Consider the following 19,712-nt stretch of genomic DNA (forward strand, 5'->3'; position numbering starts at 1 on the left):
TGTTTGTGGATCAGCAGAGAACTTTTCTGTCCGTCCGTCCCCCAAGTTCAAAGAAAGTAAATAGTCTTCATTCATGTGTGGATTTTTTCCCCATTTCTTTGAAGTGCCTTTTAAATGTGATCTGCTCCATCTTATGTAAATTGCGAACAACTTTGGTGAAGAACTAGGACACAAATCTAAAATTGTCTGCAATTTGACATAAAGTAGAACTATCACTTCATACTCATTTAACACATTTATATAAAACAAAACTGATTTAGCCAACCATCTACCAGAAGAAACTGGCATATATAATAAGTCTCCTGTTTACGATGAGCCAATAGTAAAAATTATGCTAATTTTACCTCTACTAAGTGTAGCCAACCATCCATTGTTAAAAGTTTAAAAAATGACTTAATAGATGAATGCACTATAAGGGGATATCTAGAATTGTGTTAGGCTTTACTGACCTTCTCAACTGATCATTATATAAGACACTTCAGTGATTGGTCACTCATGAAATATATATACCAGTGTGTTCTCCATCTCAGTTTAATATATTCCTAGTAATATAAGTAGATTGTATTTCTTTATAAAAATAGCATGTTCTGCCAACTCAGTTTCTGCCACAAGGACAAAAGCACTGCATATACAGTATATTGAAGTCATCTGCTAAAATTGCTGATTTCAGCATTAAACATGATCAGAGTAAAAGCTTGATATGGGACAAATTGCTGAGATCCTATATTCATTAACCTCTAAGACTTTCTTACAAGGAAAACTGATCGAACCCTCTGGCTTTCATTGTTACTAACTTCATTTCTAATGGCTAAAATTGGGAAGGCTTGGGTGGACATCACACAGAATTTATCCAGAAAGGAATGACTGATTTTGCCAAATTTCAAAGAGAATGAATTTAAGATTATGAAACTTTGTGATATCTTTTAATTGACAAATAAACAAATATGTAATATTCCCAAATGGCAGTTATTTTCCTAGTACAGTTAAAAATTGTGGTCCTTTTGGAAAGAAATCCAGAATCATGGTGAAATAATACCCATCTTTAAAAGTTCTCCCAACTATTCAATTGACTGAATTCGCCTTTTCAAATAATGTTTTTCTTACGTAATATCTCACTTCCTTACACACCACTGCTTATTTAACCGATCATAATTATTGCAAAGACTGCAATGTTTTACCACACATAGAGAATAGTTTTATCTAAAGTGGAGAATAATTATTTTACACTTCCTGTCTTCTAAGTTGCCACTAACTATAGTTGACCTTTATTTTTAGTAAACACAAAAGGACTATGTGGTAAGCAAAGCTGAATGCACATCACAGAGGTAGATAGCTTGGTTGCTAAATTTAGTAAGTAGAAAGCTTTGAATATTGAAAATGCGTTCTTCAAAACTTTATGATAGAACTTTTCTTGATAGAAGACTAGATGAAGATGCTGATATAGTTGCCTAATAATAGTTTTAAAGGAACAGGACCATTAGTTCCGGGATGGGATTCAGCCAGTTCAGGTGAACCGGATGTTAATTTTAATCTGGTTTGCCGAACCGGTTGTTCCAAGGACTGGCTGACCCCACCCCTCCCCTCCCAGGAGTCTCCACACTGCCCGTTTTGGATGCCAGGTAAAGGTAGGGTGCGCACGGAGGCTCTGGGAGGGCGAAAAACAGGCTTACCGGAAGTCTGGAACAGGCCTATTTCCGGCCTCTGGAGGACCTCCAGTGCCCAGGAGAGGCCATTTTCACCCTCCTGGAGGCTCTAGGAAAGCCTCTGGAGCCTGGGGAGGGCGAAAAACAAGCCTACTGGAAGTTCGGAAACGGGCCCATTTCCGGCCTCCAGTGCCTGGGGGAGGCTGTTATCGTCCTCCTGAAGGCTCAAAAAAAGCCTCCGGAGCCTGGGGAGAGCGACCACCCCCCCACCCACCCACCCCCACCGTGGTGCAGTAGGCCACTTCCACCCAGCAACCGGGCAGTGAAGCGGTTGCTGAAATTTTTCAATCCCACCCCTGGTTAGTTTCTCATCAAGCAGATTTATATTTGTTGGAGGATTAAGAGTGGCAGTGGATAAGAATATCGCATTTAAGGCAGAGATTATTTGTGGTTTTTTTGCATGACGCCAAGTATTTCAAGCTATCCTGGGACTGTAAAACAAAAGGTGATTAGGCAAAGGATCGAATATTCTAAGGCATATACAAATAGGCCTCGACTTACGACCACAATTGAGCCCAACATTTCAGGTGCTAAGCGAGACAGCTAAGTGTGTTTTGCCCCATTTGGTGAGCTTCCCTGCCACAGATATGAGGTGAATCACTGCAGTTAAGTTAGTAACATAGTTGTGAAGTGAATCTGGCTTCCCCGTTATCTTTGCTTGTCAGAAGATCACATGACCCGGGGATATTGCAACTGTCGTAAATATAAGTCAGTTATATCTTGATCACATGACCACAGGGGTGCTTGCAACGGTCATAAGCATGACAAACGGCCATAAGTCACTTTTTTCTGGGCTGTTGTAACTTTGAATGGTCACCAAACGAACAGTTGTAAGCTGAGGACTACCTGTACTCAAGTTTTGAGAAGTTGGGCAATGCTGATGCGTGGATTATTGGTTAGTTGTTTTCTTGGTGTCACCTGCACAATTAAAAACCTTAGTAGTATTGTCAAGAGGAAAACGTTGATTGCTTTCATGCAGATTTCATCATACATTGGAAAGCTCTTTCCCATTTGTCAGTTTGAAGTCAGCCAAGGTTGCTTACTTTTCCAGTTTTGCCAGATGCAAGTGAGGGCAAAACCATAGATGTTCTCCTTGATGCTAACTAATCCTAAATCTCAACTCTGAGTGCCTTTGCCCAATATTCCACACCTTTTTATCATTACTTTACATCCCAAAAAAACATCTTTACATCTTCTTACAAGATGCCTAGAATCAGCTTGAAGCATAGTTTTTGGCCTCAGCGTTGTTCCCACATATGAATTTTATTCCAGTAAAGTTAATAATTACATTATTTTCATGTCTACTTTGTAGAGCACCTCAGGGAAGCCAGTATTTATTGTTGAACTGCCTCAATACTATTTTCCATACATATACTGCATCCAACTGCGGACTAGTTTGCGTTCCAATGTCTATAGTTGTTAAGAGGAAAGTATCTCAGCTCCCCATATAGGGAACATATGTCCATTGATTATTGTTTCAACATGTTAGGGGGCGTGTTAGCTATAACAGTGATATTCATCAAGAAATGACTACAAGTAGATTTGGATCTTAGATATGCTTGGCCCTCTAAAGGTGCGTTGGTCTTTAAAAAGAAAAAGCTTATTTGACTCCAACATCTGCACTTAGTTATTCCCTTCCCTGCACAGCCAGCATAAATGAGAGTGAATTTCCCTTTTTTCTACCTTCATTCCAATTCTCTCCCTTCCCCCATCAACAAGTTCCTGTTTTTATTAGCTGTTTCCTAAAGCAGCTCCATCATCTCCCATCTTGCCATGCATCCTCTGTCTGTCTAGGATTCTTCCTTATACAGTCCTGTTTCACAGCCATCATCCTTGCTTACATTTGCCTGCTGCATAATTCCTTTACTTGATTCGAAAGGATTCTGGTAGCACTTTTTCTGACGAATAACATTTTATTACATAAAAGGCATGCACTCTCATGAGCTGCGGCTACCAAAATAGTTTTTGATGTGTTTTTTTTTTTGCCACCACACACTTACATAGTTCTTCTCATACCGCGTTCCCTCAATTTAATATTTCATGCCTTTTCCATTTGTCTTTGGGGGATTCTTGGAGCCTTCAAAATAGGGGTAAAAATGTGTCTGATAGGCGGCATCTGTTTCTGTCAATTCTAGCTATTTATGGAGACAAAGTGGACTTTCTCCAATATCCTTGCTTATTCAGACTGATTAAACCAAATGTCTCTGAATAAGAAACATTAATACTGGCATGAAACATTGTGTATTCACTGTGACAACTGCTACTTGCAATCTGCCGAAGACAATACCCCACTCTTTTTAGAGGATTCACTCCATCTCAGCTTGAATCCTTAGGATCAGCACGTGAAATTACTTGAGGCTGCACATATTAGTGACAGAGACAAAGGATTCATTCTGTGAATAAAAGAGTATTTCATCTTTAACTACTTTTAACTACTCCTCAGTAGCCAGTGGGGCACAGTTGAATATTTGGATTCAGTTAGTTACAGTTCCTCATACTTTATTAATGCAATTTAACACAATTTATAGTTGTGGGTTTGTGACAGTTTTGAGAAATAAAAGTATTTAAAATTGAGTTAGCAGAAATATATAAAAGTAAAAATAGTTAATAACTCTACGGTAAGTAGAAAAATAAAAGATGTACATTGCCTGCATGTGATACCTTTCCTTCTAAAAAAAAATTAGCAAATGTATTTGAAAAATGTATTTTTCAAATGTGGGAGAAAGCCGAAACCGGGAGAAGGTAAATTCTAGTCCTGCCTTAGGCATGAATCCAACTGGGTAACCTTGGGCCAATCATTCTCTCCCAGCCCTAGGAAACAGGAAATAGCAAACCTCTTCTGAAATCTTGCCAAGAAAACTATAGATCAGAGGTCTTCAAACTTGGCAGCTTTAAGACTTGTGGACTTCGACTCCCAGAATTCTCCAGCCAGAGAAAATTAAAATAAAAAATTAAATAAAAAACATATAAATTGAAAAATACGTATGTATTGACAGGGCCATGGTTCCTTCAATTAAAAAAGTCCCCTTATTTGAAGCTACTGGTGAAATCCATGTTCCTCTGACCTGAGCAATCACAGAACAGAAAGCAAACTTTGTCCTACATTTTGGGGAGCTAGTAAGGATGTGGAGAAAATGACACCCCTGAGGTACTATGAACAGAGCTAATTTAGGGTTTAAAGCAGGGTTTCCCAACCTTGGTGACTTTAAGACACATATGCTTCAATCCCCAGAATTCAGCTATCACCTATCTAGGCGCCCTCTAATCTAGGCAATGAAAACTGTTTCCATTCTGCTTATAATTTATTTTGCTATTTGCTTTTTTTTTTCCTAAGTAGGTTTCTGTGAATCTGCCATTCTTATATAATTGGACTAATAACCACCTATTAACTCACAGTGAAACTTCCTTATTCTAACAGCCCAGGTCTTTAAGGTCAAAAAACTATCTGTTATGGTGCCAAAGAAGAGATTTCAGCTATAGTAATTACTCAGATCTATAGCTGAAATCTCTTCTTTGGCACCATAATCTTACAGAACACCAAGGTAGTATGTGAACAGCAATCTTTAAACATAATGAAATGGTAAGAGGAAGATTTGTACAAAAGGAGCAAGCGGCCATTCAGTTTAATTGATCAATTTTAAATTTAAACAGATAATCAGACGCATTGTTTTATTAAGTGTAAAAACAAGAAGAATACCAACAATAACAAATATAATGTGCAGCTTGACTAATTTTTTTGGCAGATTTTAGTCTCTGCAAATATTTAGAAGAATCCTGTCCTAAAACTATCTCCTCTTAAGCTCGTCTTACAACTCAAGCTATATTTTTTCTCATAATTATAGAAAACCTGAATGCATGCATAGGAACAGCAAGTGATCTTTCAATGCATGTAGTTTTCTTAGCCAGCATTAACCTGATTCCCACAGCAAAGTTGATACAACAGTAGAAATATATTGCCTGATGAGTTGCAACTCAGCTAAACAGTATTCTAAATGTTTCTTTCCTGGTAAAAAGAGATACTGAATTACTGAGAAAATAGTATCTGTATATTTCTGCTTTCTCCAAACTTGCCTACTGGCAAAGATAATTTAGCACAAAAATTCTTAGATTTTTCCAGATTCCTTTGAAGTAGATTCCGCGTGATTAACTGTCAGGGACATTATTAGGATCTGGTTTTGCAGAAACAGGACGTAATCTTTCTGTTCAAGAAACTACAAAGAAAGCTAGTGTTTGAGGTATCTTAGAGTTGATGTATGGTGATTTTTTTTCCTCAATGTCTAAATTATAAGAATTAATACATATAACATTCCCTCAGATGCCTTGCCTGTTATGATAAAATTAATGTCAGCAGTATGTAAAATTCCAAGAAGTGTATACATCCAAACCATGTAAGTGATTTAATGCAGGGAATGTTGACTACAGCTGTGTTTATGCTCTAGAGTCTCTTTTATGTTATGTTCCAAGCCTGTCGCACATATTTTTGAAGACAGACTTGTTGCTACTTGCCATTTTTTTTCCCAAGCAGATGTTTATAGGGAAATGAAAGAGAAGATAACGTATACTTTCTATTAATAAGAATATTATTTTTTAACCCAATTAAATTATGTATTTCTTGAATACCAAATTCAGTTTGGTATTGAATTGGAGCATGATTTATCATCAAATCATCATTGTTAGTGAGGCCTTGCAACTTGCCAGAGGCACTATCCCTTAAGCAACTGGGTATGAAGCTTTGATTGTGAATAAAGTTTATTTTCCTTGTGCGGCACAATCTGATCCTCTCCAAGCTGCTGGGTTGGAGATGAATCTGTCCAGAAGTCTATGGAGATTCTCAATGCCATGGTTGTCCCAAAGGTGCTTTTTTAGGAGGCAACTGGACTTTTCTTGTTTTTTCTTTGAAGACGTTTCACTTCTCATCCAAGAAGCTTCATCAGAGCTGAGTCAGAGCTGAAGAAGCTTCTTGGATGAGAAGCGAAACATCTTCAAAGAAAAAACAAGAAAAGTCCAGTTGCCTCCTGAAAAAGCACCTTTGGGACAATCTGTCCAGACTTTCTTTGCTTGAAGACTTCAGTTTGTCTTTTCTGAGGATGGGCCAGCCGCAGTTTGTGATATCAGGGCCTCCATAACAGTCAAGGATTTATTCCAGGTCACTGTGGGTATAACATACATCAGAAGCTCACATTAGATCTGGTTTGTACAGGTAGTCCTCAACTTACAACAGCTCGTTTAGTGACTGTTCAAAACTACAATGGCACTGAAGTCACATAAGTGACTTATGACTGTTTTTCACACTTGCAACCATTACAGCATCCCCACGGTCATGTGATCAGAATTCAGACACTTGGCCACTGACTCATAGTTATAACGCTTTCAGGGTCCCGTGGTCATGCGATCCCCTTGTGCGACCATCTGACAAGCAAAGGCTGGCTGGGGAAGCCAGATTCACTTAACAACCATATTAATAACAACCGTTGCAGTGATTCATTTGACAACTGCGGCAAGAAAGGTCATAAAACGGGGGCCAAATTTACTTAACAACTGTCTCGTTTAACAACAAAAATTTGGGGCTTAATTGTGGCTGAAAGTTAAGGATTACCTGTATCTCAAAGCAATTGAGGCACAGTTTCAGAATGGAGATCTAGGCTTCACTGTGTGTGTGGTGTGGTCAGATTATTCTCTAGCCCAGGGGTCGGCAACCTTAAACACTCGAAGAACCACAAAGGTCCTAACCGGAAGCCCCTATTCAATTCTGGAGCCGACCGGAAGTCCAGTTCCCCCACCATAGAGTCTCCTCCTAGCGCGACATCCTTTTTCCTCTACCAACTAAAAGTCGGTTCCCCCACCATAGAGTCTCTTAACGCAACGTCCTTTTTCCTCTACCTGTCCTAACCGAAAGCCCTATCAATTGTGGAGCTGACCAGCAACAGGGAGCCGCAGCAGAGGGATGAAAGAGCCACATGCGACTCCAGAGCCACGGGTTGCTGACCCCTGCTCTAGCCTCTGTGAAACAATGTCACTTCCATTCAGCCCTGCTGGCCTTAGCCAGCTGCAGGGCCATTTTGGTTTGAACTCAGTTCCTGGTAGGATGACACAAGCCAGTGGCATGTAGGAAATGGCAGATCCTCATCTCCATGTTATCTCTGCAGTGAATTGTTTTGGTAGGTTTGTGACACTTACTTTTCTTCTTATTTTGACAGGCCTTTGGGAATGCCAAGACAGCACACAACAACAATTCAAGTCGCTTTGGCAAATTTATTCAAGTAAATTATCAGGAGACTGGCACAGTGCGTGGGTAAGTGGCAATGAGCAGTGACTAAAGAGCTTTAGGCATGAATGGTTTGCAGCTGTTAGTAGTTTTATATGCATGATTAGAATGTAAAACATCCTGTGTAAATCTGGGCTGTAGCTGCTTGTCTGGGAAAGATGTGGGCATGTCATGTAGGAGAAATAATTGGCTCGATATAGGTATCTTTTCTTAAGGAAAGTAACTTCCTACATTCTTTTCATTACAACTTTTCAGTTCAATCACAGGGGAGATGGAAAAAATTCTGAAATATGTATTTTTAATTAATTGATATAATAAATTGTTGAGCAACTCCACTCTCCACTTAGATATTTTTCTCTAGAATTCTTTGGCTCTGGTTTGGATAATACAGATCATTCATAGCTGTTTGAATCTGAAACAAATGTTTTTTTCAAGACTGTTACAATGTTATGAAAGCAAATTAAGAACCCCTAATTTAAGGTACTGTGCCTTCAGATCAGAAAATAAGCTATTCTAGATTGATTCCACTAAGGCAGAGGTCTTCAAACTTGGCAACTTTAAGACTTGTGGACTTCAACTCCCAGAATTCTCCAGCCAGCATAGCTGGGAGTTGGTCCACAAGTCTTAAAGCTGCCAAGTTTGAAGACCTCTGCACTAAGGCTTTATTAATTAGCCTTAAAATGGGAATTTATTAATTCCCATTTTCAAAATGGGAAGTAGAAGAAAATATGCTCAATTATATGAAGGACCAGCACAAAAATTGATGATCATCTGACAATCTTCTGGAGTTTAAAAGTTTATTAAAGTTTATTACAGTTTAAAAGTATATTAAAGCAGAAAAACTTCTGAAACAGTGGGACTTATTCTGTGATATTACTTTGTAAAATATTTCCAGGTTTTGAAAGGCCAGCCTGATCATTGTGCTATATTTTCAGCTGTTTAGATAGAATCTTCCAATTCTATTAATGGCCTGGTAAAAACTCTAATCTTCTAAAATAAAGATGAGAAATAGAGGCAGACATTTTTTCCCTTTGTTCTCTACTTCAGTTTCTTTAAATCTATTGCTTTTCCTTGTCAAAAACAAGGAAACAAAACTAGTAGTTTACCTGAGCAGTACACTGTCATAGTTCCAGTTTTTATGTCGTCTGTTATCTTCCTGGAGTTCTAAGAGCAAGCAGGACATAAAAATCCTGTTTTTGTTGCTACATCTTGTGTTTTTTTCTGCAATCACATTTAGGATTAATAAATGTGTACAATTTTGGGCCTCCAGATGTATCAGTCAGAAGGCATTAAGACATGTATTTTTCTATAACATTTTTGGCATAATTGTTCATCTGAGATGCCAAGAATAGGAGTAGTACCTTGATTTTGGCTCTGAGGAAATTATATCCATCTGACCTTTTCTTTAATACAGAATATTAATATATATTGCTATGATGTTGCAACATGTAAATAAATTTTAAAAACTGTTAAAAATGTTATCTCCGTTACTGAAGGATGTTTTGGGCATTCATGACCCTACTGCTTTTACAATACCTTAGCAAATTGCTTTTCATTTTCTTTTATCTGTTAAATACATTTGACGGTATCCATTTAATGGATAGTGCTACAGGTTGTCCAGCCAAGTTGGGGTAAAAGAGATATATATAATTCAGTTTTGTCCCATATGTCTTCTGAGTATTTATATTAAAAATCATATCCCATCCTTCTAATGCATGGGAACCATTTAGAAAGTGTAACTTCATTAAAAAAAAAAAAATAAGAGTCTAATCTAAAAGTTAAACAATTAAATAGCTCCAGGATGGATGCAATACTGTAATACTAATATGAGCAGACTACATCACCATGACTCATCAGGTCACCATATTTTGCAGCACAATTTAAAGGAAGCCCAAATTTTGCAGTTTTTAGGGTACTTACATTTCTTTTGGGAAATGGAAAATGCTACCAAGTAAGGAAGTGAAGGAGATGGATTCAGCTACTCTTGTATACAGGATTGTTTCATCCCTTGTATGAATTAGGGCTCCCCCCCTCCAATACAGTGTTCTTCTCATACAATGCTTTGCCATTCCTTTTTCTTCTAGAGCTTATGTTGAAAAGTATCTACTAGAAAAGTCCAGACTAGTCTATCAGGAACATAATGAGAGGTGAGTAACTAATGAAATAACACATATAAGCTACTGGAACAAATAAAGGAAGATAAATCAAAACAAGTATTAGAATTTCAGAGTATAATTATTTCACAGTTATAAACTGTGCATGCCTGCTTTTCACATTTTGGAAGCAATGGTTTTCATCCAAAATATGGAATGACGTACTTATTACTGACTAATTCATGTCCCAGCTTTGAGGGCTTGTTGTTACAATCCTGTTTTTCTCTTCTTGGAAATTAGTAGCCAGTAATAAAGGGTCCCATGAAATTCTTGGGCCCCTAGAACTCCAGAAGTTTCTAAGCAAGGATTGCAGGCTAAGAGCAATGGCTCACATAAACAGTTGTGTTTCTTGCTCAGAAATTACATTGTTCTTCATAATAGATTGCACACCCTTCAATGTGCAAGGAAGTTAGAGGGAAATATGTGCTGCAGTAGTTTATTAACACTCCAGTTTAAATTGTACTTGCTTGTTACCCGGAGACAGGAAAGAGAACAGTGGGTTATTTCCTCCCCATGCTCCCTCCAGCAATTTGTATAAGATGGAAGGTTGTGGGGTTTTTCTTTATTATTATTTTCAGCACATATCTTCCACGGTATTGAAAACTGAAAAATGGCACACCAGCCTCCCCAAAAAGAGATCAGATTTATGAATAATTGTACAAAACTTAACAAGTCAGAAATAAGTAAGATACACATCTGTGTATACATTGTTTAGGAAATAATCTTGGAGCACTTTTTCCTATTTTGGTAGTTTATTGTTACTGCTCTGTTTTTGTTATACAGGAAGTCCTCGACTTACGACCACAATTGAGCCCAAAATTTCTGTTGCTAAGTGAAACATTTGTTAAGTGAATTTTGACCGATTTTACAACCTTTCTTGCCACGATTGTTAAATGAATCACTGCAGTTATTAAGTGACAAATTAATTTTTTCAGTGTCATTGTAACTTCAAGCAGTCACTAAATGAATTGTAAATGGAGGACTACCTGTATATATAATCATATAATTTTGGATTTAGAAAAAGCAAGGACAAGGTAGTACTAGATGTAGGTTTTATACTTGCAGCCATGAGTTCCAGTAATACAAAGTACCCCATGCTGTTGATTAATCACCTTTTTTCCAGTTCCTTCCTGATATGACAGTAATGTGTATATTTCCCACTGTTGTCTATCTGTTGTTACTCATTTTTTACCGTAATACATTTTTACTTGTTATCAGGAACTACCATGTATTTTATTACCTGCTGGCAGGAGCAAGCGAAGAAGAGAAATCTGCTTTTCACCTTAAACAGCCTGATGAGTATCACTACCTTAATCAGGTGGGAATATGGAAGCAGCTTTGTGTACATGTGTGTTACTTTAGAGCAATGGGCTATTCTCGCAATGGTATTTTAAAATTATTGTTCATGTCATCTGCTCAGAAATGATCAGCAACTGATCATTACAATAGAGAACTATTATGAAATAAAAGATATTGAATCATAGGTTTTCAAAAGACTATATAATTTTCCAAGCAACTTTAATATTAACAGCTAATAGATGTTTATTATTTTATTTTCACATGTTTGCACATCTTAAACAACTTGCATGTTTTCCTAATCCTTTTGTTTGGTAGCATGATATTTTAATATATTTACAAATGTCTATTAATCCCAACTGCCTGTAAATAATTGAAATTATGGGGATACTGCATCTTATACTAACATTTCACAACATTTATATAATTTGTTTCCTTGAGTACCCAGGGGTTTTGAATGCAATAAAACTGAGATGGAAGAACAGTTAAGGTGGTAAAATGCTATCCCATTAGAATTACGTAACATAATTAAATACTTTTAAGATTGAATCCTAAATTACTTTCCTTCCACTAGTCAAATGGTACAAAACACAGCAGGTTTTTCAGTATAAGATAATGTGAGATCACTAGTAATGATTCCTCTCTGCATTTGTTATTCATTGCTTCAGTAGGAAAACGAGTGTGGAAATCATAAATAGAGCCCTAGATAGCTTAATAGTGACTGAATTATCACTGAAGGAGTGATACAGGTATATTTGAAATTTTAAAAAGTAGAACTTTTAAGTTTTTTTTTTGATTTCCTATTTTACAAGCTTCCTGGGATGGATAGCCAGAGAATCTGGCAACCTTGATATCATTAGTTTTACAAAATGAATTGTAATTTTAGGTTTCAGTTTTACCCAAATGACTTCTGTTTGGTCACAATAAGAAATATTTGAGAACTTTTATTGAAAAGCTTATAAAACTACTTTTTAACAAGATGGGAATCTTAATTTTAATTCAGATTGTAAAATCATTAAAAATTGCAAATTGTTTTAATATTGGAAATTAATCAGAAAAGTGCTGGTAATTTTGTAGAGTGCATAGAGGGCTCTGCTTGGTCTTGGAGTACATTATTCAGTTACTTATTTTGCAGTATTTGTACATCACCCCAAGCAGAGACTTGTCTGCCTTTTCACCAGCACTACATTAAAAAGGTTGGAAGATAGTTGATCTGCTTTATGTAATTGTTTGGGCAATGAACAAAATATATAAGATGGAACATTCTTAAGTGATGCAGAAATGCCAACACATTCTACAATATCCTCCAGTTTAATTATAAAATGAAAAGGCTTTTCAGTAACATATGATAAAATCGTGTGGAGTACACTTTCTCAAAGCAAGGTGAACAGTACAGTAACACAGAGGAACATAGTGACGCATTTCTGCAGTGGGAAATTTGCCTGACATTTAATGCTTACAGACACAGAAGACAAGTAGAAAGAGATTGTTGTGTGGGATTTGGAATGCTACTTACCCAATCTGCCTTGCTTTCAGATGACAAAGAAACCCCCTAAACACAGCTGGGATGACTGTTACTATGACTCTGAGCCGGTCAGTACGAGTCCATCCATCCATCCATCCATCCATCCATCCATCCTGGGTTACTGGTGACAGGCCTTTCCTTGCCTTTCGGCTTTGCTCCAAGATGCAAAGCAAATGCAGAATCAGTTGCTTTTTATTAACAGTTGATGGCCTCAACTGTTAAATAGTTTTCTCTTAAGTAGTTTTCAGGGTCATTTTTCTGTAGTTATCTTTTTAAAAATGGGAAGGTATCGTGCCGTAGGATGGTGCCAATAGAATTGATTATAACATTTTCTCTTGCTTCTGTTTTTTTCAAAATACAGACAAATACACTTTGCCCAGAATAATTTTTGCAGGATAATATTTGATATAATATATTCTCTACAGCAGGAGTGTCAAACTTGCACCGTCACGTGACGTATCGTGACTTTTTTCCCCCTTTGCTAAACCGGGCATGCCCAGCGCATGACACATCCAGCCTGCAGGCCATGAGTTTGGCAGCCCTGCTTTAGAGAGAAATGCATTGATTTTAAAATCCATGCTACTTCTTGAATCCTATCTGATTTCAGGGACCTGGTTCACCCAAGTTTTGTTTTGTTTTGTTCTTGTTTTAGCAGGATGTGTAAATCCATCCATTATGTCCAATCCTTATGAGTAAACCAGATCACTTTGGCACTATCCTCAGTTAATTGTGGCTTAGAAAACCCTAATTACTAGGTGCATGCAGCTATAGATACATCAGTAGAATAGAGTTCCTTTGTTCAGTAAAATTGATTTAACTTTAGGTCCAGGACTATATTTGATTTTATGTATGCATTAAATCAATTTGTATGACTGTTCATCTCATGATAGTGACTGTGGATGGTCAACATAGAATTATAACTCAATATTTTTTTTAAAAAAACAATAGTAATAACAGCCTTGGAAAGAACTCCTAGAGGCCTCTCCAAGTTGTAACCAAAGTGTAGTTTGTAAAGTGAAAGGAAAAAATTATTTAAGTAACTGGAGAATAATCATTTTAATTCCATTTGAATTAACTGCTCTGATCTTTTAATATTTTTATAATTCCCATTTTATTTCCAAAAGCATGATTGTTCTAATTGCATGTCAACAATTCTAACTTGTTTACAAATAAGATGTAATGAAATAATGTTTTATTTCATTTTTATTGAGAATATTTTTTTTTCCATTTCCATTTTATTGTTTTTAAACTACAAGTACTAGATGACTCAGTAAAATACTTGTTTTTAAATCAGCAGAAGCAAATGGTTGAGGGCAAAGATTTCAATTAGCTCAACTCTGTAGAACTGAGTTGGATTTATTGCGTGAAACTATAGATGTGAAATCATTTTTTCTGCTAGCCTGCCTGATAGTGAATATTGCTCAGTTAAGCAGAGGGCTATCAGAATAGGTCTGTCCTATATTGTTGAAGCTTTTTTCTGGTCCGTCAAACTTGGGGTTCCTGGAAATTAAAATGGCTACCCTTAAAGTATTAATCAGCACAGTGGTAAAAATGCTCTCCTTATCCTTGACCTATTTTGAGTTTTTCTATTAAAATACAAAGTTATTTTAATACAAGAACTACAGTCTTGTATTCTAGACTGTAGTGCTCATCTTTTCTCTTTTCTCTATTGATCTAGGACTTAACTGCCAACTTTGCTTTGTATTTTCTTCATGGTTTCTTTTTGCTCTTGGTGACCCCTTTGTTCCTCTTCTCTTCAAGTATCAATTTGATTTACATCCTTGCCAGATAAAATAGGGTCTCCTATGCTCAGACTCTCTTTCTAAATAAAAGCTCAGTCTTTTGCAGTCTTCTGCAATAGTCTTACCAAACTGCACCGAACCAAAAAAAATCTGTCCCAGTGTTCATACAGCAACATCACCACATGAATTAAACATGCAGAGTTTAAAAATGCTGTTGTGAGAAACATCAGAGAATAGAATGAAGCTGTCTTACCTCATGCCCCAGTTAGCTTCATATCTATTAATCTTGAGTAGAAAGGTATAAATAATAGAAATAGACATTCTCCCTGATACTTACATGTTATTTCATTTTTGAAAACGGAATGCAGTGCTAGGGTGGAGGTTGAGTGTTGCATGGACCTCTGAAATAGTTCAGCTTTGTTTTAAAAAACATTTTACAGATTCTTCAAATAACTGTTAGTGTTCAAGCCCACTCTGTTGAATTGGAGGTTATGTAATATAATGTCCACTCTCGAATGAGTAAAAATACTGTAAAGTATGCAGCCTGTAACTCTATAGGTTGAAGCATTGCAGTGATTGATAAGTCCCATGGGGGGGTGGGAATCTTGCATCATTCACAATGCAGTTGAATGGCAAAGAATATCTAGAGTTTGTCTTCTCCCTTGGTTTTTAACTGCAGAGCACTACAGTTGCTTGTTTTTTAACTGCAGAGCCTATGTATGAACTGTGTTTACTGTTCCATGTAAACAAACGGAACACAGTAATTCTTACAAAGATGGAAGGCACCTAGGAAGACGCCAGAATGTTGCTTCTTTTAGACCTACTCCTCCTTTCAGAAGTGGTCATGTCCCAGCATGTGTTTTTCTTAAAAGTTATCTTAGGAATCCTTCATTCAGCTGGCAATTCCTCCACTACTTATTTATAACTAAATTTGTCTCTCATGTTACATGACATAGTGAAGCGTGGTATGGAGAATGGACTCCAGTACAGTTTGACGATTATTCCGATTCCAAATCTGTTCACCATCCAGTGTTGTACGGATTGAACTTTATATTGTATTGTTAATATTTGTATAACTTTTGGATGCCTGTCCCCATCCACACCCCCCCCTAATAATTATTCCTTGTATTGGACTCGATAGGATTGCTTCTCTGTTGAAGGTGAAGACTTGAAGCATGATTTTGAACGTTTGCAGCTAGCTATGGAGATGGTGGGCTTTCTTCCCAAGACCCGCAGGCAGTAAGTTATTTCTCTTTAGAAGGTGATTGTGAATTGACCTTTTAACAGTTATTGTGCCAGACAGACATTGTGTCTGTTAGTAAAAATATGAACCATTTTTACCCTATTAATCATGGATGGCATTTTCTAATTATTCCCATATAACAAATTAGGGAAAAGCAGGAAAATCTGTCTTACATATGTATTTATCCAATTTATGAGAATTGATTTATATGTGATTTAGGGAAACATACATATACCACAACATGGCTTAAGTTGAAGATACAAAAACACCAACTTCATTAATATGTAATAACACTGGTGAACTTAATTTAATTTAGTTTCTTTCATTTATTGTTCCTGTTTTGCACTCTTAGAATATTTTCCCTTCTGTCAGCAATACTACACTTGGGTAACATCTGTTACAAGAAGAAAACCTACCGAGATGATTCCATAGATATCTGTAATCCAGAAGTCTTGCCTATTGTCTCAGAGTTACTTGAGGTAAGATACCACATTTGGACATAATAAGCCTTCCACCCCCCCCCCCTTTCTATATATTCTTCTATTTCCACATAATATATAAAGATAAATGTGAAAATTAATTGGATTCAGTATTGTTAGTGTATTACCCTGTTTCCCCCAAAATAAGATATCCCTTGATAATAAGCTCAATTGGGCTTTTGAGCGCATGGCAATAAGGCCAAGCGCTTATTTCAGGGTTCAAAAAAATATAAGACAGGGTCTTATTTTTGGGGAAACACGATAGTTTCTGGAGTAAAATAAGTGAGGTTAAATGGTCCTCCATAAAATAATACCTCCAATTTATCCACGTTTACTTAGTAGGACTTTTCACTGATATTATTGAAACAACTTTGAATAAACAGAAGTTTGCAAAATATATCTCATGTGATGGCCATCTATTTCAATGTTTAAAGTGCTTGTTGAAAGATAGAAATCTTTCCCCATCATCTGGTATCGGAAGCCAGTTAATTGGTTGATCTTGAACTTACTTTATAGCATTCTTCTTTATCACTAGAGTCCTTTACTACAGATGGCTTATTAAGATATTCGTGGTTTGAGCTAGCTAAAAATCTCTTTGCTGTAAAATATGCAATCATTTAAAGTACCGTGTGTTCATAGTTGCCTTTTTGAAAACGAACTCAAGGTCAGTGGTTCACAAAATCTTCTAATCTGAGCCATCTTGAAACTGGAACAAAACTGCAATAATGAGAGGCAGGCCAAGGATTCCTTGAGATGGTATTTTGCATTTTATTTTACTAGCCAGAGAGTGTTGTAGGAAAGCAATGTTTAATAAATGCTGCCTTTTTTACAGATACTGTGTTAGAGGAATGTGAATCTCTGTCCAACTGGAATGAAATCCTTTCAGTGAATCATAACTTACAAGGGAGTTTAACCTCTCCAAATATACAGTCTGCTCAATATTTTCTGCCACAGATCTTAAGTGTATTTTTTCTACATGCCAGTAGTTTCATAGCAAGAGACGGCTGCCTTTTCTGTTTTGGGGTGTCCCACCAACCCGAAACTTTGTGTCTTTGCCTTTTGAGGAGCAAAGTTGCTCTGGTGGGTCTGATGGGTGCCACTTAGCATTACTGACCCCTCCATTGTAGCCCTGGTGTTATCTCTAGAACTGCTGTTGCTTTATTTGTGGCACTACCATTTTTTCTGCTGTCCATCAGTTAGCTCTCTGCCGCCATCAGTCCCTCCCAAGAAGAGGATATTGTTAGACATGGTTTTATGTGAGAGCGTGTGGAAAGCACACCATACTGCTTCTTCCTCTAGTCTCACGTAAGATGATGTGTCATTTTAAAATTCATGAAGGTCCTTAGCATCATTGATTTAAAAAAAAGCTCCTTTTAACACACAGAGTAGCATTCATGAATAACTATAGAACACATTATTTTTTGTAAAGGCCTTCTGTGGATCTGTGGTAGTGAAAATGTGCCTCAAATTCCTTAAAGAAAGGTTACTTGGTTTATTTTCAAAGCTTGAACCCTACGATGAGTCTAAAATCATGACTTTCTTTTAGGTGAAAGAAGAAATGTTGCTTGAAGCGCTGATTACAAGAAAAACAGTGACTGTAGGAGAAAAGCTTGTATTACCATACAAACTGGCAGAGGTACGTGTAGCAGTCATCCGAAATGTGGAAAATTACATGAGATCATTTTTTTTAGAAATGCCTGAATATTCTTGCAGGAAAAGATTGATAAACGGCCCATTAGATAGCCAAGCCCTCGACCTCATTAAATCTGAATATTTAAATCATGTGATTAATCTGTATTTCATTTTGCAGTGTTCAAGATTGGCCTTCAATTGAACATGCCTTAGTTCAACGTGCTAATTTTCCTCTAGTATATTGATGAGTCATGTCAGTCATCGCATAAAGTCAACCTCTTTTAATAACATCTCATCATCAGAAATAAAACAGTACAGTCATGTTAATTAAATCATCATGTGACATTCTGCCACATAATTTGATACTGTAATACAAACGGCATTTAATTTTTGTGAGCTGAAAGATGTAGTAAAAATAGGCAAATAAACCTTTGATTGAACCGGATGGAGTTAACGGTTGAACGAGAAGCAAACAACAAAGCAATGCTTTATTTTCCCTGCTTTAATCGCTGCCTCCTGCTTGTGTCTTTTTTCATGGTTCTGAAACACATGTTCTGCTTGATATTGCTGGAATTGTAGCTCAGCAACATCTGGTAGGTCGTGGATTCCTTGTTCTTGGTGCACGATGCTTATGCTGAGTTTTTGTAAATTGCTCAGAGCTTATGGAAATTGAGTGGCATAGACATTTTAGTAAATAAATAACACTATCAGAGAACCTAACAATATTGCAGGTCTTTTAGTTAGTTCATATTTTGTGTACGAATTTTAACTCTTTATTGGATAAGTCATGCATCCAGATCTACACCGGTTAACAGCTCTTATCCTGAGATGTTCCAGGCAAGCTTCCAGGAAGACATTTTTTTGATATTGATTGGTTGGTACAATAGGGAATAGTCCCCCTAAACTGCCTTTGTGATGACATAAGTCATTGCTTTAGAATTTACAAAATATGTCCTGCCTTTTCTGTTTCCTAGCTCAGGGATGAATGGTATGCATCTCCTCCCAGCCCCAGCCAATAGGCCCAGAAGTGAAAGATTTTGCTTTTCAAAAACATTTAGGGAGGTGCATTCTACCTGTGGCCGCACTGTATGTTTTAACATTCGTTCAGGTGACTTAGTGTTCTACAACATGCAGTCATTCTGGAATTTATCAAACCAGTGAATGTGCTAAATAAGAATATGTACTTTTCCTAGCAGATGGGACTTCATGAACAGTTGCATAGATGGGCTGTTCTTGACCAAAGATGGACTTCTGGAATGAAGATCTGGTTGTTACAAAAGGCGCTATGATACAATGCTCTCCTTGAAATAAAACCCGAGCGGGAGAATCGAATCAGAAAAAGTATAAAATACTATACAGACTCGTCTTCTAAGATTAAAAGATGTTCCTGTCTGCACAGAAGCAAATGGTTTTGCAAATAGCTATATTAATATACAGAACTGTATTAAGGCATATTTGAGGTTGAAAAATGGTCACGATTCTTGTATGAGTCACTCTGCAGTGGTTTCTGCATGTAGTGGACTTGGCCACATACATTAGCAGCACATGTAAGAAATGAATCAGTGTAGGAAACAGAAGAAGTGTCTGAGAAGAAGAAACGAGGGAAGAGAAGATAATATGGCAGCCATCTATTCCTTTTTTGAAAAAAAAAGTTTATATTTTTAAGTGTTCATT

General features: G+C 36.9%; 1 protein-coding gene across 1 annotated transcript in view; it reads left to right on the forward strand.

The window, feature by feature from the left end:
* The window catches only part of MYO9A (myosin IXA), a 92,758-nt gene that overhangs the window by 20,032 nt on the left and 53,014 nt on the right, over nt 1-19,712 (forward strand). Inside the window, exons 3-9 of the mRNA XM_070953906.1 lie at nt 7,901-7,995; nt 10,053-10,115; nt 11,340-11,439; nt 12,954-13,010; nt 15,826-15,923; nt 16,280-16,406; nt 17,953-18,042. Of these exons, the coding sequence (XP_070810007.1) occupies nt 7,901-7,995; nt 10,053-10,115; nt 11,340-11,439; nt 12,954-13,010; nt 15,826-15,923; nt 16,280-16,406; nt 17,953-18,042 (630 nt within the window). The remainder of the gene's footprint in view (nt 1-7,900; nt 7,996-10,052; nt 10,116-11,339; nt 11,440-12,953; nt 13,011-15,825; nt 15,924-16,279; nt 16,407-17,952; nt 18,043-19,712) is intronic.

The sequence above is a fragment of the Pituophis catenifer genome, unplaced genomic scaffold (genome assembly GCF_029215685.1).
Source record: "Pituophis catenifer annectens isolate HBS135680 unplaced genomic scaffold, rPitCat1.0.hap2 SCAF_14, whole genome shotgun sequence".
In the NCBI taxonomy this organism is placed as follows: Eukaryota; Metazoa; Chordata; class Lepidosauria; order Squamata; family Colubridae; genus Pituophis; species Pituophis catenifer.